Genomic DNA, 25408 nt, shown 5'->3' with positions numbered 1-25408 from the left:
CCCCACGGAGCTAACCCATTGGGTGCCCCATTGAGCGCCCATCGAGCTGCCCCATTGGGTGCCCCATTGAGTACCCATCGAGGTGCCCCATTGGTTACCCATTGAGGTCTTTCATTGGGTGTCTCATTGGGTGCCCCCTTGAGCGCCCATTGAGCTGCCCCACTGGGTGTCCCATTGGGTGCCCCATTGGTTACCCATTGGGGTCTTTCATTGGGTGCCCAATTGAGCCCCATTGGATGCCCCATTGAGCCCCACGTTGCTGCCCCATTGAGCCCCATTGGGTGCCCCATTGATCCCCACAGCGGCTCAGAGCAGGAAGGGGACGATGGGCGAGCGCAGGGCTGGGTACTCGCGGAACTCACGCAGGTAGCTGCGGTGTTTGCCCTGTGCCCAGATTGCCATCTGCACAAACCCCACCAGAGAGAACAGAGCCACTGCGGGGGGAGAGGGAGAGGGGACACTGAGGATATGGGGCTGTGGGGGTAATGGGGATAATGGGGGTAATGGGGACATTGGGGGCAATAGGGACAATGGGAGCAATGGGGACACTGGGGGCTATGAGGGCTATGGGGATATTGGGGGCAATGGGGACAATGGGGACCCAGAGCCCAGGGTGGAACAAGGGACACGGGGGGGCAGGGGGGAGACTCCAGGGTTCCCCCCCCCCATCCGGAGCCCATCGGGTGCCCCCATCCCCCCCCATGGCTGTGCCCCCCCCCTCACCCCCCATGGCTGTACCCCCCCCCCTCACCCCCCATGGCAGTGCCCCCCCCCCTCACCCCCCATGGCAGAGCCCCCCCCCCCATCACCCCCATGGCTGTACCCCCCCCCCTCACCCCCCATGGCAGTGCTCCCCCCATCACCCCCCATGGCAGTGCTCCCCCCATCACCCCCATGGCAGAGCCCCCCCCATCACCCCCCATGGCTGTGCCCCCCCCCATCACCCCCCATGGCAGAGCCCCCCCCATCACCCCCCATGGTAGAGCCCCTCCCCCATCACCCCCCATGGCAGTGCCCCCCCCATCACCCCCATGGCAGTGCCCATCCCCATCACCCCCCATGGCAGAGCCTCCCCCCCCCATCACCCCCCATGGCAGTGCCCCCCCCCCCCCCTCACCCCCCATGGCAGAGCCCCCCCCATCACCCCCCATGGCTGTGCCCCCCCCCTCACCAGGCAGGCACTGGGTCATGATGGTGAAGCCAATCCAGGAGCCGACCTGGGGGGGGCAGCACCCATCAGTGCTCCCAATGACCCCAGTGTCCCCAGTGCACCCCAATACACCTATTGCCCCCCCATTACCCCCCCAATTCACTCCAATACCGCATTGCTCCCCCCATTGTCCACCCCATTGCCCCCAATACCCCCATTGCCCCCCATTGCCCCCCAATACACCTCAATACCCCCATAGCCCCCACCATTACCCCCAGTACCCCCTTTGACCCCAATACACCCCAATACCCCCATTGCCCCCCAGTACACCTCAATACCCCTACAGCCCCCCAATACACCCCAATGCCCCCATTGCCCCCCCATTGCCCCCAATACCCCCATTGCCCCCCCATTGCCCCCAATACCCCCATTGCCCCCCCAATACACCCCAATATCCCCATTGCCCCCCCATTACCCCCAATACCCCCATTGCCCCCATCCCCCCCCCGCCCCCTGTCCCGGCCCCACCTCGTATGTGTAGTTGGGGCAGGACACCAGCAGGAACAGCCACGTGAAGGGATTGCGGGTTGGGTATGGGATCTTGCGTGTCTTGGAGCCTGCAACCCATGTGACATGTGCCATGGATGGGTCACATGACACGAGCACGTGTGGGACACGCATGTGACGTGTGCCAGGGGTGGGTCACGTGACATGAGCACGCGTGGGACACACGTGTGACGTGTGCCAGGGATGGGTCACGTGACATGAGCACGCGTGGGACACACGTGTGACGTGTGCCAGGGATGGGTCACGTGACACACAGAGCACGCGTGGGACACGAATGTGACGTGTGCCATGGATGGGTCACGTGACACGTACGGAGAACACGTGGGACACAGATGTAACGTGTGCCATGGGTGAGTCACATGACACGAGCACGCGTGGGGCATGCATGTGACGTGTGCCATGGATGGGACACGTGACACGTACAAAACGTGTGTGGGACACATCACACATGTATAATGTACGACATGTGTGTAACATGTATGTGACGCATAACATGTATGTAACACGTATGATGTACCACTTGTAACATGTATGTGATACATATGTGACTCATATATGACACGTGTCACATCTAACATGTATGTAACATAACATGTACCATGTAGCACAGAACATGTATGTAACACATGTGTGACACCTGTGACATGTGACATTCTGACACGTGTGACCCCATGTGTATCCCGTGTCCCAGCACACACGTGACCCTGCACACACATGTGACCCCGTGCACACGTGACCTCGCGCACACGTGACCTCGCGCACATGTGACCCCGCACACACGTGACCCCACGCACACGTGACCCAGAGCACACGTGACCCCGCGCACATGTGACCTTGCACACACATTACCCTGCACACACATGACCCCACACACACGTGACCCCGCATACACGTCCCAGCGCACACGTGACCCAGAGCACACGTGACCCCGTACACACGTGACCACCTCTGTGTCCTCACCCGCAGGGCGCAGGTTCCTCAGGGCCACGTGGATGGAGAAGTTCCCGAGCTGACAAAACTGGGGGGGATCAAGAGGGGTTTGTGCACCCCATAGACACCCATAGAGCCCCATAGACACCCATAGACACCCATAGAGCCCCATAGACACCCATAGACACCCATAGAGCCCCATAGACATCCATAGACACCCATGCACCCCATAAACACACATAGACACCCATGCACCCCATAGCACCCCATGCACCCCACAGACCCCCATGCATCCCATAGCAACCCAATACACCCCATAGACCCCCATGCACCTCATAAACCCCCCATGCACCCCAAAGCCCCCAATGCACCTGATAGGCTCCCATAGCCCACACAGCTCCCAATGCACCCCACAGCCCCCCCAGCACCCCATAGTACCCCGATACACCCCATAGCCCCCAATGCACCCCATAGCCCTCCATACCCCCCCCAACACCCCATACCACCCTATAGCACCCCATGGCTTCCCCAGCACCCCATAGCATCTCAATATACCCTACAGCACCCAATGCACCCCATAGGCATCCATACCCCCCCCCAACACCCCACAGCACCCTATAGCACCCCATGGCTTCTCCAGCACCCCATAGCCCCCAGTGCACCCCATAGCCCTCCACAACCCCCCAAAAGCCCATAGCACCCTACAGCACCCCATGGCTTCACCAGCTCCCCATAGCCCCCAGTGCACTCCATAGCCCTCCATAGCCCCATCCAGCGCCCCATAGCACCCTACAGCACCCCATGGCATCTCCAGCATCCCATAGCCCCCAGTGCACCCCATATTGCCCCATAGCACCCACCAGGAACATGGCCAGCGCCAGCTTCACCTGATCGTCCCCATAGGCTGAGGGGACACAAGGAGGAGGGGTCAGGGACAAGCAGCACCCATGGGGGTGACATGGGTGGGTGACAATGGGTGACAATAGGTGACAATGGGTGACAGTGGGTGACAGGGGGTGACAATTCGTGACGGGGGTGACAATGGGTGACAGAGGTGACAGTGGGTGACAGTGGGTGAGAGGGGGTGACAATGGGTGACAATGGGTGACAGGGGGTGTCAATAGGTGACAATGGGTGACAGTGGGTGACAGTGGGTGACAATGGGTGACAATGGGTGACAGTGGATGACAATGGGTGACAGGGGTTGACAATGGGTGACAGTGGGTGACAACGGGTGACAATGGGTGACAATGGGTGACAATGGGTGACAATGGGTGTCAATGCGTGTCAGTGGGTGACAGTGGGTGACAGTGGGTGACAGTGGGTGACAATGGGTGACAATGGGTGACAGTGGGTGACAATGGGTGTCAATAGGTGACAATGGGTGACAGTGGGTGACAGTGGGTGACAGTGGGTGACAGTGGGTGACAATGGGTGACAATGGGTGACAATGGGTGACAATGGGTGACAGTGGGTGACAATGGGTGTCAATAGGTGACAATGGGTGACAGTGGGTGACAGTGGGTGACAGTGGGTGACAGTGGGTGACAATGGGTGACAATGGGTGACAATGGGTGTCAATAGGTGACAATGGGTGTCAGTGGGTGACAATGGGTGACAGCGGGTGACAATGGGTGACAGTGGGTGACAATAGGTGACAGTGGGTGACAATGGGTGTCAATGGGTGACAATGGGTGACAGTGGGTGACAATGGGTGTCAATAGGTGACAATGGGTGGCAGCACTCACCGGGGGGGGTGTACAGCGGGTGGTTGATGTAATAGGCCATCCAGGCAGCAAAGCCCCAGTAGTAGGTGCAGTTCTGGGGGGGTCAGACAGAGCACCCATGGGTGACCCCCCCACGGCAGCACCCACCACAGGGAGCCATGGGGGGGGGCGGGGGGGTCACCTTGAAGATGTTGCGCAGGGGCATGGTCCCATGGGAGAAGCGGTGGATGAAGAGGGTCTCCAGGAGGCGCTTGATGTAGTGGAAGGAGTGACAGGCACAGGCCAGGCTGGGCAAGGGGGATATGGGGGATGTAGGGGATAGAGGGGAGATAGGAGACATAGGGGATATAGGGGATGTAGGGGATATATGGGATATAGAGGATATAGGGGATACAGGGAATATAGGGGATATAGGCGATACAGGGGATATAGGGGATTTAGGGGATATAGAGAATATAGAGGATATAGGGCACATAGAGTATATAGGGGATATAGAGGATATAGGGCACATAGAGTATATAGGGAATATAGAGAATATGGGGATACAGGGGATACAGGGAATATAGAGGATATAGGGGATATAGAGGATATAGGGAATACAGGGGATACAGGGGATATAGGGGATATAGAGAATATAGGGGATACAGGGGATACAGGGAATATAGAGGATATAGGGGATATAGAGGATATAGGGAATACAGGGGATACAGGGGATATAGGGGATATAGAGAATATAGGGGATACAGGGAATATAGAGGATATAGGGGATATAGAGGATATAGAAGATATAGGGGATACAGGGTATACAGGGGATATAGGGGATATAGAGGATATAGGGGATATGGGGGACAGAGAGGATATAGGGGATATAGAGGATGTAGGGGATACAGGGCACAGCTCTGCCTCCCCCTTCCCCAGATCCAGCTGCATCCAAGTGAGGTGTTGAGTCCCCCCTCCCCAATACCCTCCAAGACCCCCCCATTACCCCCATTGCCCCCATTGCCCCCATTGCCTCCATTACCCCCATTGCCCCATTGCCCCCATTGCCCCCATTACCCCATTACCCCCATTGCCCCCATTACCCCCATTGCCCCATTGTCCCCATTGCCCCCATTGCCCCATTGCCCCCATTGCCCCCCATTTCCCCCATTACCCCCATTGCCCCATTCCCCCCATTGCCCCATTGCCAGCACTCACTGCACCACTCGGTGCCTGCTGGCAGTGAAGTCATATCGGGGCCCATACAGGAAGGGGACCCGGAAGTAGAAGAGCAGGTAAATGAGCAACGGACCCGCGTATTCCGTCAGGAACACCTGGAACAGGGAGAGGGGGATGGGACAGGGAGGAGACATGGGATGGGGGGGGCATGGGTGGGGGATGGATGGATGGGGGATGGATGATGGATGGATGGATGATGGATGATGGATGGATGATGGATGATGGATGATGGATGGATGATGGATGATGGATGGATGATGGATGATGGATGATGGATGATGGATGATGGATGATGATGGATGATGGATGGATGATGGATGATGGATGATGGATGATGGATGATGGATGATGGATGATGGATGGATGATGGATGATGGATGATGATGGATGATGGATGGATGATGGATGATGGATGATGGATGATGATGGATGATGGATGATGATGGATGATGGATGATGGATGATGGATGATGGATGATGGATGATGGATGGATGATGGATGATGGATGATGGATGATGGATGATGGATGATGGATGATGGATGGATGATGGATGATGGATGATGGATGATGGATGATGGATGATGGATGATGGATGATGGATGGATGATGGATGATGGATGATGGATGGATGATGGATGATGGATGATGGATGATGGATGGATGATGGATGATGGATGATGGATGATGGATGATGGATGATGGATGATGGATGATGGATGATGGATGGATGATGGATGATGGATGATGGATGATGGATGATGGATGATGGATGATGGATGATGGATGATGGATGGATGATGGATGGATGATGGATGATGGATGATGGATGGATGATGGATGATGGATGATGGATGATGGATGATGGATGATGGATGGATGATGGATGATGGATGGATGATGGATGATGGATGATGGATGATGGATGATGGATGATGGATGATGGATGATGGATGATGGATGATGGATGGATGATGGATGATGGATGATGGATGGATGATGGATGATGGATGGATGATGGATGATGGATGATGATGGATGATGGATGATGGATGATGGATGATGGATGATGGATGGATGATGGATGATGGATGATGGATGGATGATGGATGATGGATGATGGATGATGGATGATGGATGGATGATGGATGATGGATGATGGATGATGGATGGATGATGGATGATGGATGATGGATGGATGATGGATGATGGATGATGGATGATGGATGGATGATGGATGATGGATGATGGATGATGGATGATGGATGATGGATGGATGATGGATGATGGATGGATGATGGATGATGGATGATGGATGATGGATGATGGATGATGGATGATGGATGATGGATGATGGATGATGGATGGATGATGGATGATGGATGATGGATGGATGATGGATGATGGATGGATGATGGATGATGGATGATGATGGATGATGGATGATGGATGATGGATGATGGATGATGGATGGATGATGGATGATGGATGATGGATGATGGATGGATGATGGATGATGGATGATGGATGATGGATGATGGATGATGGATGGATGATGGATGATGGATGGATGATGGATGATGGATGATGGATGATGGATGATGGATGGATGATGGATGATGGATGGATGATGGATGATGGATGATGGATGATGGATGATGGATGATGGATGATGGATGATGGATGATGGATGGATGATGGATGATGGATGGATGATGGATGATGGATGATGGATGATGGATGATGGATGGATGATGGATGATGGATGATGGATGATGGATGATGGATGGATGATGGATGATGGATGATGGATGATGGATGATGGATGATGATGGATGATGGATGATGGATGATGATGGATGATGGATGATGGATGGATGATGGATGATGGATGGATGATGGATGATGGATGATGGATGATGGATGATGATGGATGATGGATGATGGATGGATGATGGATGATGGATGATGGATGATGGATGATGATGGGTATTGGATGCTGCTGCTGCAGGAGCTGCACCAGGATCTGGCCCCGGTTCCCTGCCCCCATCTCACCGTCACCCAGCTGATCTGTGCCCCCAGGTCCCGGAAGTAGAATGTGGCTGTGGTGCCCACGGGCAGGCTCTGCAGCACATCCTCATCCTTCAGCGAGCGGCCCTCTGCGGGACAGCCTGCTCACCAGGGACCCACACACCCCATAGACACCCACAGACCCCACAGACACCCACAGACCCCACAGACACCCACAGACCCCACAGACCCCACAGACACCCATAGACACCCACAGACCAACATAGACACCCCATAGACCAACATAGACACCTGTAGACATAGACACCCCATAGACACCCACAGACCAACATAGACACCACATAGACCCCATAGATACCCATAGACCAGCATAGACTCCAGAGACCCCTACAGACACCCATAGACCAACATAGACCCCAGAGACCCCCACAGACACCCATAGACCAACATAGACCCCAGAGACCCCTACAGACACCCATAGACCAACATAGACAACACATAGACCCTCAGAGACCCAACAGACTCCCATAGACCCCCACAGAAACCCACAGAAACCCACAGACCAACATAGACACCCATAGACCAACATAGACCCCAACAGACCAACACAGACACCCCATAGACCCCAGAGACCCAATAGATCCCCATAGATCCCATAGACCAACACAGACACCCATAGACCAACATAGGCACCCCATAGACCCTCACAGACGCAATAGACCCCCATAGATCCTATAGACCAACATAGACACCCCATAGACCCCCATAGACCAACACAGACACCCCATAGACCCCACAGACCCTCACAGACCCAACAGACCCTCATAGATCACCCATAGAGTCCCACAGACCCCATAGACCCTCACAGAACCCCCACAGACCCCCCATAGGCCCCCATAAATCCTCCCTAGACCCCCCATGGAAGGCATAGACCCCCATGGACCCCCCTAAACCCTCCTAGCCCCCATTATGGGCAGGGGCACTCACTGGGATCCAGGCGCAGGGACTGCCGGGCCGGGTACCACTGGGGATCTGCAGGGCACAGGGGACAGCTTGGGGACAGCAACGGCACCGGGGGGTGTCCCCAGTGTCCCCTATGGATGCCCCCAATGTCCCCCTATGGGTGCCCCAATGTCCCCTATGGGTGTCCCCAATGTCCCCTATGGGTGCTCCCAATGGGTGCCCCCAATGTCCCCTATGGGCACCCCCAATATCCCATATGGGTGCCCCCAATGTCCCCTATGGGCACCCCCAATGTCCCTCTATGGATGCCCCCAATGTCCCTTATGGGTGCCCCCAATGTCCGCTATGGGCACCCCCAATGTCCCCTATGGGCACCCCCAATGTCCCTCTATGGATGCCCCCAATGTCCCCCTATGGATGCCCCAATGTCCCCTATGGGTGCCCCCAATGTCCCCTATGGCTGCTTCCAATGTCCCCTATGGGTGCCCTGAATATCCCTCTATGGGTGCCCCCAATGTCCCCCCTATGGATGCCCCCAATGTCCCCCTTTGGGTGCCCCCAATGTCCCCTATGGGCACCCCCAATGTCCCCTATGGATGCCCCCAATGTCCCCCTTATGGGTGTCCCAATGTCCCCCTATGTGTGCCCCCAATGTCCCCTATGGATGACCCAATGTCCCCTGTGGATGCCCCCAGTGTCCCTCTGTGTGTGCCCCCAATGTCCCTATGGATGCCCCCAATGGGTGCCCCCAATGTCCCCCTATGTGTGCCCCCAATGTCCCCCTTATCGGTGCCCCCAATGTCCCCCTATGTGTGCCCCCAATGTCCCCTATGGGTGCCCCAATGTCCCCTATGGTCACCCCCGATGTCCCCTATGGGTGCCACGTACGGGCCTTGGTGAAGAGGTTCTTGATATCGGCAATGGTCGCGTGAGGCTCAACCTATGGGGTGTGTGGGGCAAAGCAAGGCGATGTGTGTGCATCCATCCCCCCCCCATCCCCACCCCGATGGTCCCCCCCCATTGCCCACATCGGGACCCGGCTCAGCCCATTCTGTTCTATGGGGTGTGTGGGGCACAGCAAGGCGATACATGCATTGTGTGTGTGCATCCCCCCCCCCCATCCCCACCCCAATGGTCCCCCCCCATAGCCCACAGCAAGGCCCGGCTCAGCCCATTGTGTTCTATGGGGTGGGGTGGGGTGGGGGCAAAGCAATGGGATACATGCGTTGTGTGTGTGCATCCCCCCCCATCCCCACCCCAATGGTCTCCCCCCATAGCCCACAGCAGGGCCCAGCCCAGCCCATTCTGTTCTATGGGGTGTGTGGGGCACAGCAATGGGATACATGCATTGTGTGTGTGCATCCCCCCCCATCCCCACCCCGATGGTCTCCCCCATAGCCCACAGCGGGGCCCAGCTCATCCCATTGTGTTCTATGGGGTGTGTGGGGCACAGCAAGGAGATACATGCGTTGTGTGTGTGCATCCCCCCCCATCCCCACCCCGATGGTCCCCCCCCATAGCCCACAGCAGAGCCTGGCTCAGCCCACTCTGTTCCATGAGGGGGGGGCAATGCAATGCAGTACATGCATTGTGCGTGTGCATCCCCCCCCACCCCGATGGTCCCCCCCCATAGCCCACAGCAGGACCCGGCTCATCCCATTGTGTTCCATGGGGGGGTCCACGTGTACCTTGTCCAGGAAGCAGAGCTTCTGGCGGCTGCGCGCATCCAGGATCTCCACCTCGAAGAACAGAGCAGCTTTCTTGGGCTTCTTATGGGGGGGGGCTCGATGCCAGAGCTCCAGCAATGGGGACGCGGCCCCCGAGGCCCCCTCCATGGCCTCCGAAACCCGATAGGGCCTCAGGGTGCTGCTAAATATAACCCCCCCCCCCCCGGCACCCAACATCACCACCCAATGGCACCCATCCCATGGCCAGAACGTCACCCGTGGCTCCTGGCCACGCTGGACACAGTGGTGGCCATGGGGTGAAGGGGACATAGGGGACAGGGGGTAAGGAGGGACACACACACGCAGCAAGGGTGGGGGCACCCATGGGTGCTGGGGGGGTTATGGGTGCTGGAGGGGGGTGTTATAGGGTGGCACCCATGGGTGCTGGAGGGGGGGTAAGGGTGCTGGAGGGGGGGGTTATTTGGTGGCACCCATGGGTGCTGGGGGGGGTTATGGGATGGCACCCATGGGTGCTGGAAGGGGGGGTTGGGGGGGCACCCATGGGTGCTGGGAGGGGGTTATGGGTGCTGGAGGGGGGGGTTATGGGGTGGCACCCATGGGTGTTGGGGGGGGGGTTATGGGGTGGCACACATGGGTGCTGGAGGGGGGGTTATGGGTGCCAGGGGGGAGTTATGGGTGCTGGAGGGGGGGGTTATGGGGTGGCACCCATGGGTGCTGGGGGGGGGTTATGGGTGCTGGAGGGGGGGGTTATGGGGTAGCACCCATGGGTACTGGAGGGGGGTTATGGGGTGGCACCCATGGGGGCTGGAGGGGGGGGTTATGGGTGCTGGAGGGGGGGTTATGGGGTGGCACCCATGGGTGCTGGGGGGGGTTATGGGTGCTGTAGGAGGGTTATGGGGTGCACCCATGGGTGCTGAGGGGGGGGTTATGGGTGCTGGGGGGGAGTTATGGGTGCTGGAGGGGGGGTTATGGGGTGGCACCCATAGGTGCTGTGGGGGGGGGTTATGGGTGCCGGGGGGGGTTATGGGTGCTGGAGGGGGGGGTTATGGGGTGGCACCCATAGGTGCTGTGGGGGGGGTTATGGGTGCCGGGGGGGGTTATGGGGTGGCACCCATGGGTGCTGGAGGGGGTTATGGGTGCTGGAGGGGGGTTATGGGGTGGCACCCATGGGTGCTGGGGGGGGGGATATGGGGTGGCACACATGGGTGCTGGGGAGGGGGGTTATGGGTGCTGGAGGGGGGGGTTATGGGGTGGTACCCATGGGTACTGGGGGGGGGGTTATGGGTGCTGGAGGGGGGGGTTATGGGGTGGCACCCATGGGTGCTGGGGGGGGTTATGGGGTGGCACCCATGGGTGCTGGGTGGCGGTTATGGATGCTGGGTGGGGGGTTATGGGGTGGCACCCATGGGATGGGGGTGTCCCCTTGGGATACCCATAGAGGGACCGGGCGGTTGCCCTGTGACACCCAATGGGGCTTGGCAGCCCTGGGACCCTACTATAGGGGCAGCTATGTACAGGGATTGTGTAGGCTATGTATGCCATATGGGTGGATGTTATACATGTTCTATATATACTATATATACACTGTGTATATTCTATGTGTACAGTGTATTTATACTATATATATCTTATATACTCTATATATGCCATATATATACTATATGCATACTACATATGGGGTGTATATATACTATATGTAACACACATAGTATATGTATGCCATATATGCAACATGTATATGATATATACTACATGTATGTACTATATATACTATATATACTGTATATATACAGCGTACATACTATATATATTACATATGTGCCATATATACGCTAGATATATGCTACATAGACTATATATATGTCATATATACACCAAATATATACTATATATATGCCATATATAAACTATATATATCACATATAGAGTTTGTATATATATTATAGACAGCATATGTACCTTTGCCATATATACACTATATATACGCTATATATACACTACAGACACTACATATATCACATGTATGTCATGTATATTGTATGTATAGATACAACCCGTGCACATACACACTATACATACTGTACACACACTATAGCAGACCAGCACACGTGCTGTACGCATGCGCACACTATATATGGTGTACATACAGGACCCATAGGTGACAGCTGTCACCCTATGACACCCAATGGGGTCACCCAACCGCCGCACAGCGCATGCGCACAACCGCCCCCCCCCCGAGCTGTCAGCGGCGCTTCCCACGGTGCCCGCGCATGCGCGCTACCACAGCGGCGCTGGGACCGGAACCGGGACCGGAACCGGGGCCGGGGGAACCGGAACCGGAACCGGAGCGGGGCCCGGGGGGGGGGGGGAACCGGAACCGGGCCCGGGCCCCCGGTGCCGCCGCTCACCTCGTAGTGCTTCATGGCTGCTACCGCCCGGCGCCCGCTGCTGACGTCACCGCCTCCTCACGGCTCCGCCAATGGCTGCCGCGGGACTGGGAGGGAGCGGCCAATCAGCGCGCGCGGTGTGGTGGCCCCGCCCCTTCGCCTCGCGGCGGTCCCGCCCCCTGCCCTCTGCCCCCGTCCCGGTTGCCAGGCAACGGGAGCTCCTGAGCGCGGCTCTGCCAATGGGAGGAGGAGGCGGGGCCGGGGGAGGAGGCAGCCAATAGGGTGGCGGGGAGAGGGAGGAGGCGGGGCCGGGGGGAGGAAGCGACCAATAGGATGGCGGGGCGAGGGAGGGAGGCGGGGCCGGGGGGAGGAAGCCGCCAATAGGGTGGCGGGGCGAGGGAGGGAGGCGGGGCCTCGGGGACCCTGTGCTGGCCTCGTGTCCCATATCCCTGTATCCTATATCCTATATCTTATATCCTATATCCCATATCCTATATCCGCATGTCCTATATCCCTGTATCCTATATCCCCATATCCTATATCCCCATATCCCATATCCCCATATCCTGTATCCCCATATCCTGTATCCCCATATCCCCATGTCCCATATCCCTGTATCCCCATATCCTATATCCCCATATCCCCATATACCATATCCCCATATCGTATATCCCCATGTCCCATATCCCCATATCCCATATCCCCATATCCTATATCCCCACGTTCCCGTATTCCCATATCCCCATGTCCCATATGCTATATCCCCATATCCCTATATCCCTATATCCCATATCCCCATATCCCATATCCCATATCCCCATATCCTATATCTCCATTTTCCCATATCCTATATCTCCATTTCCCCATATCCCATATCCCTGTATCCCCATATCCTATATCCCCATATCCCCATATCCCATATCCCCATATTCCATATCCCCATATCCCATATCCCCATATCCTGTATCCCCATATCCCCACGTCCCATATCCCTGTATCCCCATATCCTAAATCCCTATGTCCCATATTCCCATATCCCCATGTTCCCGTATCCTCATGTCCTGGTATTCCCATATACCCATGTCCCCAATGTCCCATGTCTCCATGTGCCTGTATCCTCATATCCCCATGTCCCAGTGTATGTATGTGCCCATGCTGGCACTGGGAATGATGGTGGCTGTAGGTGACAGGGTCAGGCTGTCACTGCGGGTGTAGGTGTCTGTGGGTGTCAGGGTGTCACTATGGGTGTCAGGGTGTCACAATGGGTGATGATGATGGTGTCTGTGGGTGTCAGGGTGTCACTATGGGTGTCAGGGTGTCACAGTGGGTGTCAGGGTGTCACAATGGGTGATGATGATGGTGTCTATGGGTGACAAAGCATCACTATGGGGGTCAGGGTGTCATTATGGGTGATTATGATGGTGTCACAATGGGTGTCAGGGTGTCACTACGGGTGATGATGATGGTGTCTATGGGTGACAAAGTGTCACTATGGGTGTCAGGGTGTCACAATGGGTGACAGGGTCAGGCTGTCACTGCGGGTGTAGGTGTCTGTGGGTGTCAGGGTGTCACAGTGGGTGACAGGGTCGGGCTGTCACTGCAGGTGTAGGTGTCTATGGGTGTCAGGGTGTCACTATGGGTGTCAGGGTGTCACTATGTGTGTCAGGCTGTCACTATGGATCTCAGGGTGTCACTGTGGATGTCAGGATGTCACTATGGGTGTCAGGGTGTCACAATGGGTGATGATGATGGTGTCTATGAGTGACAAAGTGTCACTATGGGTGTCAGGCTGTCACAATGGGTGACAGGGTCCGGCTGTCACTGCAGGTGTAGGTGTCTATGGGTGTCAGGGTGTCACAATGGGTGATGATGATGAAGTCTATGGGTGTCAGGGTGTCACTATGGGTGATGATGATGAAGTCTATGGGTGTCAAAGTGTCACTATGGGTGATGATGATGGTGTCTATGGGTGTCAGGGTGTCACAATGGGTGATGATGATGGTGTCTGTAGGTGACAGGATGTCACTATGGGTGTCAGGGTGTCACAATGGGTGATGATGATGGTGTCTATGGGTGACAAAGTGTCACTATGGGTGTTAGGCTGTCACAATGGGTGACAGGGTCCGGCTGTCACTGCAGGTGTAGGTGTCTATGGGTGTCAGGCTGTCACAATGGGTGACAGGGTCAGGCTGTCACTGCAGGTGTACATGTCTATGGGTGTCAGGGTGTCACTATGTGTGTCAGGCTGTCACTATGGATCTCAGGGTGTCACTGTGGATGTCATGGTGTCACTATGGGTGTCAGGGTGTCACTATGTGTCAGGTGTCACTATGGGTGTCAGGTGTCCCTATGGGGGATGATGATGGTGTCTATGGGTGACAAAGCATCACTATGGGTGTCTGGTGTCACAGTGGGTGTCTGGTGTCACTGTGGGTGTCAGGCTGTCACAATGTGTGTCAGGGTGTCACAGTGGCTGTCAGCTGTCACTATGGCTGTCAGGTGTCACTATGGCTGTCAGGTGTCACAGTGGGTGTCAGGTGTCACTATGGCTGTCAGGTGTCACTATGGCTGTCAGGTGTCACTATGGTTGTCAGGTGTCACTATGGCTGTCAGGTGTCACTATGGCTGTCAGGTGTCCCATTGGCTGTCAGGTGTCACATTGTGTGTCAGCTGTCACTATGGCTGTCAGGTGTCCCATTGTGTGTCAGGTGTCACTATAGGTGTCAGGCTGTCACTGTAGGTGTCAGGCTGTCACTGTAGGTGTCAGGCTGTCACTATGGCTGTCAGGTGTCACTATGGGTGTCAGGTGTCACTATGGGTGTCAGGTGTCACTATGGGTGTCAGGTGTCACTATGGGTGTCAGGTGTCCCATTGGCTGTCAGGTGTCCCATTGGCTGTCAGGTGTCACATTGTGTGTCAGGTGTCACATTGTCTGTCAGGCTGTCACTATGGCTGTCAGGTGTCACATTGTGTGTCAGGTGTCCCATTGGCTGTCAGGTGTCCCATTGGCTGTCAGGTGTCACATTGGCTGTCAGGTGTCACTATGGCTGTCAGGCTGTCCCATTGGCTGTCAGGGTGTCACACTGTGTGTCAGGTGTCCCATTGTGTGTCAGGTGTCACATTGTGTGTCAGGTGTCACATTGTGTGTCAGCTGTCACACTGTGATGCTGACGGTGGCCACGTGTGCCGGCGCTGCCATGGCGGTGCCGCTGCCGCGTTGCCATAGTGACGCTCTCGGAGGGGGGCTGCGCAGAGACACCAACAGCCGCTTGTCACGGTTACCACGGCAACCCCACCCCTCCCACCGCCCCTCCCACCGCCCCTCCCCTCCCCGTGACGCACCGCCCTCCCATTGGTCCTCTTGCGCGGGGGCGGTGAGCGGCGCTCTCCCATTGGCTGCCGCGCGGGGGGGCGGGGCCAAGCGCTCGGCGGGCTCTGGAAGGTTCCGGCTGTACCTCAGTGAGGCGGCGGCGGCGCCGGGAGCGGAACCGGGATCGGGTTAGGACCGGGATTAAGGCAGGAATCAAGGCCGGGACCAGGATCGGGATCAAGGTCGGGATTAGGACCGGGATCAGGACTGGGATCGGGACCAGGACCTGGATCGGGAACGGGATCGGACCGAGATCGGGACCCTGACCGGGATCAGGATTGGGATTGGGATTGGAGCGGGATCAAGGCCGGGATCAGGACCGGGATCAAAGCCGGGATCAAGGCCGGGATCGGGATCAGCACCGGGATCGGGATTGGACCGGGATTAGGACCAGGATCAGGACCGGGATCAGGACTGGGATCGGGATCAGGATCGTGAACGGGACCGGGATCGGAGCCGGGATCTAGGCCAGGATAAGGACCGGGATCGGGATTAGGGCCGGGATCGGTACCGGGATTAGGACCGGGATCAGGGCCGGAATCGGGATCAGGACCCGGATCGGGATCAAGGCCGGGACCGGGATCAGGACCGGGATTAGGACCAGGATCAACACCGGGATCAGCACCGGGATCGGAGCCGGGATCTAGGCCAGGACCAGCACCGGGATCGGTAGGGGCCATGGGCAAGGACTACTACCGCACCCTGGGCCTGCCCCGCGGGGCCTCGGCCGAGGACGTTCGCCGCGCGTACCGGCGGCAGGCCCTGCGCTTCCACCCGGACAAGAACAAGGAGCCGGGGGCCGAGGAGCGGTTCAAGGAGGTGGCCGAGGCCTATGACGTGCTCAGCGACCCCAAGAAACGGGAGATCTTCGACAAGTATGGGGAGGAGGGTGAGCGGCGGTTATGGGGCTGTGGGGATGGGTATGGGGCTGGTTATGGGGCTGGGGATGGGGCAGGTTATGGGGCTGGGGCTGGGGATGGGGCTGGTTATGGGGCAGGTTATGGGGCTGGTTATGGGGATGGGTATGGGGCTGGGGCTGGTTATGGGGCTGGTTGTGGGGCTGGCGGTGGGGCAGCTTATGGGGTTGGGTATGGGGATGGCGGTGGGGCAGGTTATGGAGCTGGTTGTGGGGCAGGTTATGGGGCTGGCGGTGGGGCTGGTTATGGGGGTGGCAGTGGGGCTGGTTATGGGGCTGGAAGGCAGTGGGGCAGGCCCATGGGGCAGGCCATGAGGCCGGCAGTGGCGCAGGTCTGGGCCTGAGATGGGGCAGGCTATGGGGCTGGGAGTGGTGCAAGCCCATGGGGCAGGCTATGAGGCAGGTGGTGAGTGGGGCAGGTGCATGGGGCAAGCCATGAGGCTGTCAGTGGGTCAGATGTGGGGCTGGCAGTGGTGCAAGCCCATGGGGCTGGTGGTGGGCCAGGTGTTGGGACAGGCAGGCAGTGGGGTGGCAGTGGGGCAGGCGCATGAGGCAGGCCATGAGGCCATCAGTGGGTCGGCCATGAGGCTATCAGTGGGGCAGATGTGGGGCTGGCAAGCAGTGAGGCAGGCAGTGGCACAGGCCCATAGGGCAGGCCAAGAGCCCATCAGTGGGGCAGGCCTGGGCCTGAGATGGGGCAAGCTATGGGGCTCACAGTGGGGCAGGCCATGAGGCTGTCAGTGGGTCAGCCATGAGGCTGGCAGTGGGGCAGGCTATGGGGCTGGCAGGCAGCATGGTGGTGGTGGTGCAGGCTCACAGGGCAGGCTGTGAAGCCATCAGTGGGTCTGCTGTGGGGCTGTCAGTGGGTCAGCCATGGGCCTGACAGTGGGGCAGGCTATGGGGCCAGCAGTGGGGCTCGATGCTGGACCATGGAGCAGGCAGCAGTGGGGCAGGCTATGGGGCTGTCAGGGGGGCTGGGTGCTGGGCCATGGGGCAGGCAGCAGTGGGGCAGGCAGCAGTGGGGCAGGCTATGGGGCTGGGTGCTGGGCTATGGAGCAGGCAGCAGTGGGGCAGGCTATGGGGCTGGGTGCTGGGCCATGGAGCAGGCAGCAGTGGTGCAGGCTATGGGGCTGGGTGCTGGGCCATGGAGCAGGCAGCAATGGGGCAGGCTATGGGACCGGCAGTGGGGCAGGAGCCTGGGGCATGCTGGAGCCGGCCGGGCCTGTTGGGGCCTGTTGGGGCCGTCAGTGGCGTCTGCACCCGCGTAGAACCGGTTCCCTCAGTGCCGCCGCCCCACGCTCTGCCCCACACCCAGCCCCAGCCCCATGCCCTGCCCCATAGCCTGCCCCACAGCCAGCTCCCTACCCAGCCCCACGCCGGCACGCGGGTTCATTGCGCTAACCTGCATTCCCTTCTCATCCCATCCCTCTGTTCCTTTGCCTCCATCCCCTTCCCATCTCCATCCTCTTCCTCCATCCCCTTCCCATCTCCCCATCCCCATCCCTGCACCGCCTTCATCCCCTTCCCATATCTCAATCCCTTTCCCATCTCTCCATCCTCCTTCCCTCCATCCCCTTCCCATCTCTCCATCCCCTGTACCACTTTCATCCTCTTCCCTTCATCCCCTTCCTATTTCTCCATCTCCATCCCCCATCCCTGTACTGCCTTCATCCCTTTCCCTTCTCTCCATTCCCTTCCCATCTCTCCATCCCCATCCCTGTACCACCTTCATCCCCTTCCCTTCTCTCCACCCTCTTCCTCCATCCCCTTCCCATCCATCCTCTTCCCATCTCTCCATCCCCTTTCCTTCCTTCCATCCCTTTTCCTCCATCCCCTTCCCATCTCTCCATCTCTATCCCTGTACCGTCTCCATCCTCTTCCCATCTCTCCATCCCCTTCGCATCTCCATCCCTATCCCTGCACTGCCTTCATCCCCTTCCCATATCTCCATCCTCTTCCCATCTCTCCATCTTCGTCCCTGTACCACCTTCATCCTCTTCCCATCTCTCCATCCTCTTCCCTTCATCCCCTTCCTATCTCTCCATCCCTATCACTGTACCACCTTCATCCCCTTCCCATATCTCAATCCCTTTCCCATCTCTCCATCCCCCTTCTCTGTACTGCCTTCATCCTTTTCCCATCTCTCCATCCTCTTCCTCCATCCCCTTCACATCTCTCCATCCCTATTCCTGTACCACCTTCATCCTCTTCCCTTCATCCCCTTCCCATCTCTCCATCCCCTTCCTTCCATCCCTTTCCCTCCATCCCCATCCCTGTACTGCCTTCATCCCCTTCCCATATCTCCATCCTCTTCCCTTCATCCCCTTCCTATCTCTCCATCTCCATCCCTATCCCTGTACCACCTTCATCCCCTTCCCATCTCTCCATCCTCTTCCTCCATCCCCTACACATCTATCCCCTTCCCATCTCTCCATCCCTTTCCCATCTCTCCATTCTCTTCCCATATCTCCATCCCCATCCCTGTACCACCTTCATCCCCTTCCCATCTCCATCCTCTTCCTCCGTCCCCTTCCCATCTATCCTCTTCCCATCTCTCCACCCCCCTTCCCTGTACCACCTTCATCCTCTTCCCTTCATCCCCTTCCCATCTCTCCATCCCCTTCCCATCTCTCCATCCCCTTCCCATCTATCCTCTTCCCATCTCTCCATCCCCTTTCCTTCCTTCCATCCCTTTTCCTCCATCCCCTTCCCATCTCTCCATCCCCATCCCTGTACCACTTTCATCCTCTTCCCATCTCCATCCCTTTCGCATCTCCATCCCTATCCCTGTACTGCCTTCATCCCCTTCCCATATCTCCATCCCCTTCCCATCTCTCCATCCCCATCCCTGTACCACCTCCATCCCCATCCCCATCCCCTCCCCCCCCAGGCCTGAAGGGTGGCACCCCCACCTCAGGCTCCGGGGGTGTCCCCAACGGCCCCACCTTCACCTACACCTTCCGTGGTGACCCCCACGCCATGTTCGCCGAGTTCTTCGACGGCCGCAACCCCTTCGACACCTTCTTCGTGCCACGAGGTGAGGATGATGATGACGAGACCTTCACCACCTTCCACGTGGGCTTCCCCCGCGGCCGCCCCCCCGGTGCCCGGCGCCAGGACCCCCCCGTGCTCTATGAGCTGCGGGTGTCCCTAGAGGAGGTCTATAGCGGGTGCACCAAGAAGATGAAGATCTCCCACAAGCGACTCAATCCCGATGGGAAGACCGTGAGGAACGAGGACAAGATCCTGACCATTGAGGTGAAGAGAGGCTGGAAGGAAGGCACCAAAATCACCTTCCCCAAGGAGGGGGATCAGACTCCCACCAACATCCCTGCTGATGTTGTCTTCGTGCTCAAGGACAAGCCGCACGGGGTCTTCCGCAGGGAGGGCTCCGACATCGTGTACCCGGCCAAGATCAGCCTGAGGGAGGTGAGGCTCTGTGAGGATACTGGCTATGGGGGAGCATTGGGGTCTGGGGGTCATGGTTGTGGTGGGGAGGGGAGGGTGGGTTGGGGTGAGGGGGACGGCGAGGATGGGTTGGTCACGGTTATGGTGGGGACATCAAGGACGGGTTGGTCTCAATCACGGTGAAGATGTCAAGGGTGGGTTGGTCTTGGTCATGGTGAGGACATCAGGGTGGGTTGGTCTTGGTCATGGTGAAGATGTCAAGGTTGGGTTGGTCTCAGTCATGGTGGGGATGACAAGGTTGGGTTGGTCTTGGTCATGGTGAGGACATCAGGGTTGGGTTGGTCTTGCCCATGGTGAGGACATCAGGATGGGTTGGTCTTGGTCATTGTGGGGATGACAATAATGGGTTGGTCATGGTCATGGTGGGAACATCAAGGTTGGGTTGGTCTTGGTCATGGTACAGACATCAGGGTGGGTTGGTCTTGGTCATGGTGAGGACATCAGAGTCGATTGGTCTTGATCATGGAAAAGACATCAAGAATGGGTTTGTCTTGGTCATGGTGGGGATGACAAGGATAGGTTGGTCTTGGTTATGGTGAAGACAACAGGATGGGTTGGTCTCGATCATGGTGGGGATGACAAGGATGGGTTAGTCTTGGTCATGGTGGGGACATCAAGGATGGGTTGGTCTTGGTCATGGCAAAGACATCAAGAATGGGTTGGTCTTGGTCATGGTGGGGACATCAGGGTGGGTTGATCTCAGTTATGGTGAGGACATTGGGTTGGGTTGGTCTTGGTCATGGTGGAGATGTCAAGGTTGGGGTGGTCATCATGGGGGTGTCAAAGCTGGGAAGGTCTTGGGGTGGATGTGGTGGGTGAAGGTTGGTTCTGGCCATGGTGGGGACGCAGTGGCTGCAAGTTGGTCTTGGTGGGGATATTGAGGTTGGGTTCATCTTGGTGCTGGTGGTTGGCTCCATTGGGTGCCGCTTGTCTCCACTGGGTGCTGGTTGGCTCCACTGGGTGCTGGTTGCCTCCACTGGGTGCTGGTTGGCTCCACTGGGTGCTGGTTGGTTCCATTTGGTGTCGATGGCTCTGTTGAGTGCTGGTTGCCTCCATTGGGTGCTGCTTGGCTCCATTGGGTGCTCTTCAGTTCCATTGGGTGCTGCTTGGCTCCATTGGGTGCTCTTCAGTTCCATTGGGTGCCGCTGGGCTCCACTGGGTGCTGTTCAGCTCCGTTAGACGCCGGTTGGCTCCATGGGGTGGCACTTGATTCCACTGGGTGCCACTTGGCTCCATTGGGTGCTGGCTGCCTCCATTGGGTGCTGCTGGGCTCCATTGAGTGTGATTGGCTCCATTGAGTCTGGTTGGCTCCATTGGGTGCCACTGGGTTCCATTGAGTGTGATTGGCTCCATTGAGTGTGGTTGGTTCCATTGAGTGCCACTGGGCTCTATTGAGTGTGATTGGTTCCATTGGGTGCTGGTTGGTCCCATTGGATGCCACTGGGCTCCATTGAGTGTGGTTGGCTCCATTGGGTTCTGCTGGGCTCCATTGGGTGCCGCTGGGCTCCATTGGGTGCCGCTGGGCTCCATTGGGTGCCGCTGGGCTCCATTGGGTGCCGCTGGGCTCCGTTGGGTGCCAGTTGGTTCCATTGGGTGCTGTTTGGTTCCATCGGGTGCTGCTGGGCTCCATTGAGTGTGGTTGGCTCCATTGGGTGCTGCTGGGCTCCGTTGGGTGCTGGTTGGTCCCATTGGGTGCTGTTTAGTTCCATTGGGTGCCACCGGTCTCCATTGGGTGCAGGTTGGCTCCATTGAGTGTGGTTGGCTCCATCAGGTGCCGGTTGGTTCCACTGGGTTCCGGTTGGCTCCATTGGGTGCTGGTTGGCTCCATTGGGTGCTGTTCAGTTCCATTGGGTCCCGCTGGTCTCCATTGGGTGCTGTTCAGTTCCATTGGGTCCCGCTGGTCTCCATTGGGTGCTGTTCGGTTCCATTGGCTGCCGGTTGGCTCCACTGAGTGTGATTGGTTCCACCGGGTGCCGCTGGTCTCCATTGGGTGCCAGTTGGTTTCATTGGGTGCCACTGGGCTCCATTGGGTGCTGTTCAGTTCCATTGGGTGCCGCTGGGCTCCGTCAGGTGCCACTGGGTTCCACTGAGTGTGGTTGGCTCCATCGGGTGCTCTTCGGTTCCATTGGGTGCCAGTTGGCTCCATTGGGTGTGATTGGTTGCATTGAGTGTGGTTGGTTCCCTTGGGTGCTGGTTGGCTCCATTGGGTGCTGCTGGTCTCCATTGGGTGCCACTGGGCTACATTGGGTGCTGTTTGGTTCCATTGGGTGCCAGTTGATCCCATTGGGTGCCGCTGTCTCCATCGGGTGCCGCTGGGCTCCATTGGGTGTTGGTTGGTTCCATTGGGTGTGATTGGTTCCATTGAGTGTGGTTGGTCCCATTGTGTTCCGGTTGGTCCCATTGGGTCCCGCTGGTCTCCATTGGGTGCCGGTTGGTCCCATTGTGTTCTGGTTGGCTCCATTGGGTGCCAGTTGGTCCCATTGGGTTCCGGTTGGTCCCATTGGGTGCCGGTTGGTCCCATTGGGTTCCGGTTGGCTCCATTGGGTGTGATTGGTTCCATTGAGTGTGGTTGGTCCCATTGGGTCCCGCTGGTCTCCATTGGGTGCCGGTTGGTCCCATTGGGTGCCACTGGTCTCCATTGGGTGTGATTGGTTCCATTGGGTGCCAGTTGGTCCCATTGGGTGTCGGTTGGTCCCATTGGGTCCTGCCGGTCTCCATTGGGTGCCGGTTGGTCCCATTGGGTTCCGGTTGGTCCCATTGGGTGATTGGGTGCTGGTTGGTCCCATTGGGTTCCAGTTGGCTCCATTGGGTACTGCCGGTCTCCATTGGGTTCCGGTTGGCTCCATTGGGTTCCGGTTGGCTCCATTGGGTGCCAGTTGGTCCCATTGGGTGCCGGTTGGTCCCATTGGGTTCCGGTTGGTCCCACTGGGTGATTGGGTTCCAGTTGGCTCCATTGGGTACCGCCGGTCTCCATTGGGTTCCGGTTGATCCCATTGCTCTCCATTGCATCCCTGTCCCCTCAGGCTCTATGCGGCTGCACGGTGCACACCCCGACGCTGGACGGCCGCACCATCCCCATGGTGTTCCAGGACATCCTCAAGCCTGGGGTCAAGCGCCGCATCCCAGGCGAGGGCCTCCCCCTGCCGCGGGCGCCGGAGCAACGTGGAGACCTGGTCATAGAGTTCGATGTTCGCTTCCCCGACCGCATCCCGGCTGCATCCCGGAGCCTCCTGGAGCAGATCCTGCCCCTCTGACCCCCCCTGCAGCGCATGGGGTCACCCCCACCCCACAGTAAGGGCCGTGGGGGCATTGGTGCCACGTGTGTGCCCCACATAACCCCGGCTATGGGGTGCTGCTGGTTCCTCACTGTTACAGTGGGGTGTGGGGGTACTTAGGGGGTGTCTCCCCCCAGCTTGAGGGTCATGAGGTGTCCTTAGGGTGTCCTCACAGGGTGTTCCCCTCACCCCATCTTGCTTATGGGGTGTCTTTAGGGTGTGTCTGTCCCCTATCCCCATCTATGAGGTCTTGGGGTGTCATTAGGGTGTCCTCGTGGGGTGTTCCCTTCACCCCATCTCACTCATGGGGTGTTCTTAGGGTGTTTCTGTCCCCCATCCCCATCTATGAGGTCTTGGGGTGTCCCCCCCCCATCTTAAGGGTTATGAGGTGTCCTTAGGGTGTCCTGGATCCACCCTCTTGGGGTGTTCCCCTCACCCCATCTCACTCATGGGGTGTCTTTAGGGTGTTTGTGTCTCCCATATCAGGGTCCTGGGGGTGTCCCCCCCCATCCCCATCTATGAGGTCTTGGGGTGTCCTTAGGGTGCCCCCCCCCATCTCTCTGCTCTGGTGGCCTTGGGGTGCCCTTGTCCTGTGCCCCCCCCCCCCAAACTCTGTGCTCTGGAGGCGTTTTGGGGTCCCCCACTTGGGGCTCATGGGGTTCACTGCCCCCCCCCATGATTTGGGGGGGTCTCCAAGCTCCATTATAGGGGCCCCATGCCCTTGCCCCCCAATTCTTTGGGGACCCCCCATCTTTTTCCCCCTAATTTGGGGGTCTCCATCATTCCCCCCACTTTGGGGTCACTCACATCCCCCCCCCCATTCTCCACCCCATTTGGGGTCCCCCCCTATAATTCCCCCCCCATCCTATCCCCTCCTATTTAGAGCCCCCCTCCCATCCCCCCCAATTTGGGGTCCCCCCCATTCCCCCCACTTTAGGGTTCCCCTTTGGGGGGGGGGCATCACAGCATCCTCACCCCCCCCCCCTTTACCCCCATCCCAATCCATGGGGGACCCCCATTGAATGGGGGGTGCTGGGGGGGCCGCGGGCGGCTCTGGGGGGGTCAATGGGGGGGTCAATGGGGGGGGCGGGTCCCCCATATCCTTTGGGATGAATCCGCCCGGAATTGGGGCTGTTCCTGCTGGAACTCTTGTGGCTTTGTATAAAGCATCAAACCTGCCCCATGGCTCTGAGCTTATTGGGGGGGGGGACCCCAAAATGGGGCTGGGACCCCAAAATGGGGATGGGGGCATCTGAATGGGGGGGGGGGCCCATAAAAGGGGGTTTGGGATTCCCACAATGGGGGTGGGAGACAGAAGTGGGGTTGGGGGCAACCATAAATGGGGTTTGGGAGGCTTAAATGTGGGGTGGGAGACCCCCAATGGGGTCTGGGACACCCAAAATAGGGTTTGGGAGGCCCAAATGTGGGGTGAGATCCCCGGCAATGGGGTCTGGGACCCCCAGATGGGTACCGGGACCCCCAAAATAGGGTCTGGGAGGCTTAAAGGTGGGGTGAAACCCCCAGCAATGGGTACTGGGACCCCCAAAATAGGGTCTGGGAGGCTTAAAGGTGGAGTGAGACCCTCCCCATAAAGCCTGGGACCCCCAAATAGGTACAGAGACCCCCAAAATAGGGTCTGGGAGCCTTAAATGTGCGATGAGACCCCCCCCAATGGGGTCTGGGACCCCCAAATGGGTACTGGGACCCCCCCATAGGGTC

At 57.8% G+C, this 25408-nt stretch overlaps 2 protein-coding genes across 2 annotated transcripts; one reads left to right on the top strand and one right to left on the bottom strand.

Moving 5' to 3' along the window:
• Positions 1-266: 266 nt before the first annotated feature.
• Positions 267-12790, bottom strand: LOC117437564 (very-long-chain enoyl-CoA reductase). Its single transcript, XM_034072062.1, has 13 exons — positions 12682-12790; positions 10274-10324; positions 9474-9525; positions 8610-8654; positions 7647-7750; positions 5572-5687; positions 4556-4661; positions 4396-4468; positions 3508-3551; positions 2678-2735; positions 1679-1767; positions 1172-1217; positions 267-434 (listed from the first exon to the last, which is right to left on the bottom strand). Exons 1-13 carry the CDS (start codon positions 12694-12696, stop codon positions 307-309), a joined length of 927 nt encoding a protein of 308 aa, XP_033927953.1. The 5' UTR covers positions 12697-12790; the 3' UTR covers positions 267-306.
• A 3326-nt stretch (positions 12791-16116) lies between these two features.
• On the top strand, positions 16117-24559 carry DNAJB1 (DnaJ heat shock protein family (Hsp40) member B1). Its single transcript, XM_034072046.1, has 3 exons — positions 16117-16919; positions 19837-20375; positions 23438-24559. The coding sequence occupies exons 1-3, from the start codon at positions 16709-16711 to the stop codon at positions 23666-23668; spliced, it is 981 nt and encodes a 326-aa protein (XP_033927937.1). The 5' UTR covers positions 16117-16708; the 3' UTR covers positions 23669-24559.
• Positions 24560-25408: the final 849 nt, after the last annotated feature.

The sequence above is a fragment of the Melopsittacus undulatus genome, chromosome 23 (genome assembly GCF_012275295.1).
Source record: "Melopsittacus undulatus isolate bMelUnd1 chromosome 23, bMelUnd1.mat.Z, whole genome shotgun sequence".
NCBI classification, from domain to species: domain Eukaryota; kingdom Metazoa; phylum Chordata; class Aves; order Psittaciformes; family Psittaculidae; genus Melopsittacus; species Melopsittacus undulatus.
Note: the sequence above shows the minus strand (reverse complement) of the source record. Positions and strands in the feature narration are given on the sequence as shown.

What these genes read in the sequence shown, in the direction of transcription:
- LOC117437564 (XM_034072062.1), bottom strand. An exon ending in GTCCCTGCGCCTGGATCCCA is followed by an intron (nt 7,751 to 8,609) that starts GTGAGTGCCCCT and finishes GCTGTCCCGCAG; the next exon opens with AGGGCCGCTCGCTGAAGGAT. An exon ending in GCCCCAACTACACATACGAG is followed by an intron (nt 1,218 to 1,678) that starts GTGGGGCCGGGA and finishes TGCCCCCCCCAG; the next exon opens with GTCGGCTCCTGGATTGGCTT.
- DNAJB1 (XM_034072046.1), top strand. Translation starts at nt 16,709, where the DNA reads ATGGGCAAGGACTACTACCGCACCCTGGGCCTGCCCCGCGGGGCCTCG. An exon ending in CGACAAGTATGGGGAGGAGG is followed by an intron (nt 16,920 to 19,836) that starts GTGAGCGGCGGT and finishes CTCCCCCCCCAG; the next exon opens with GCCTGAAGGGTGGCACCCCC. An exon ending in CCAAGATCAGCCTGAGGGAG is followed by an intron (nt 20,376 to 23,437) that starts GTGAGGCTCTGT and finishes CTGTCCCCTCAG; the next exon opens with GCTCTATGCGGCTGCACGGT.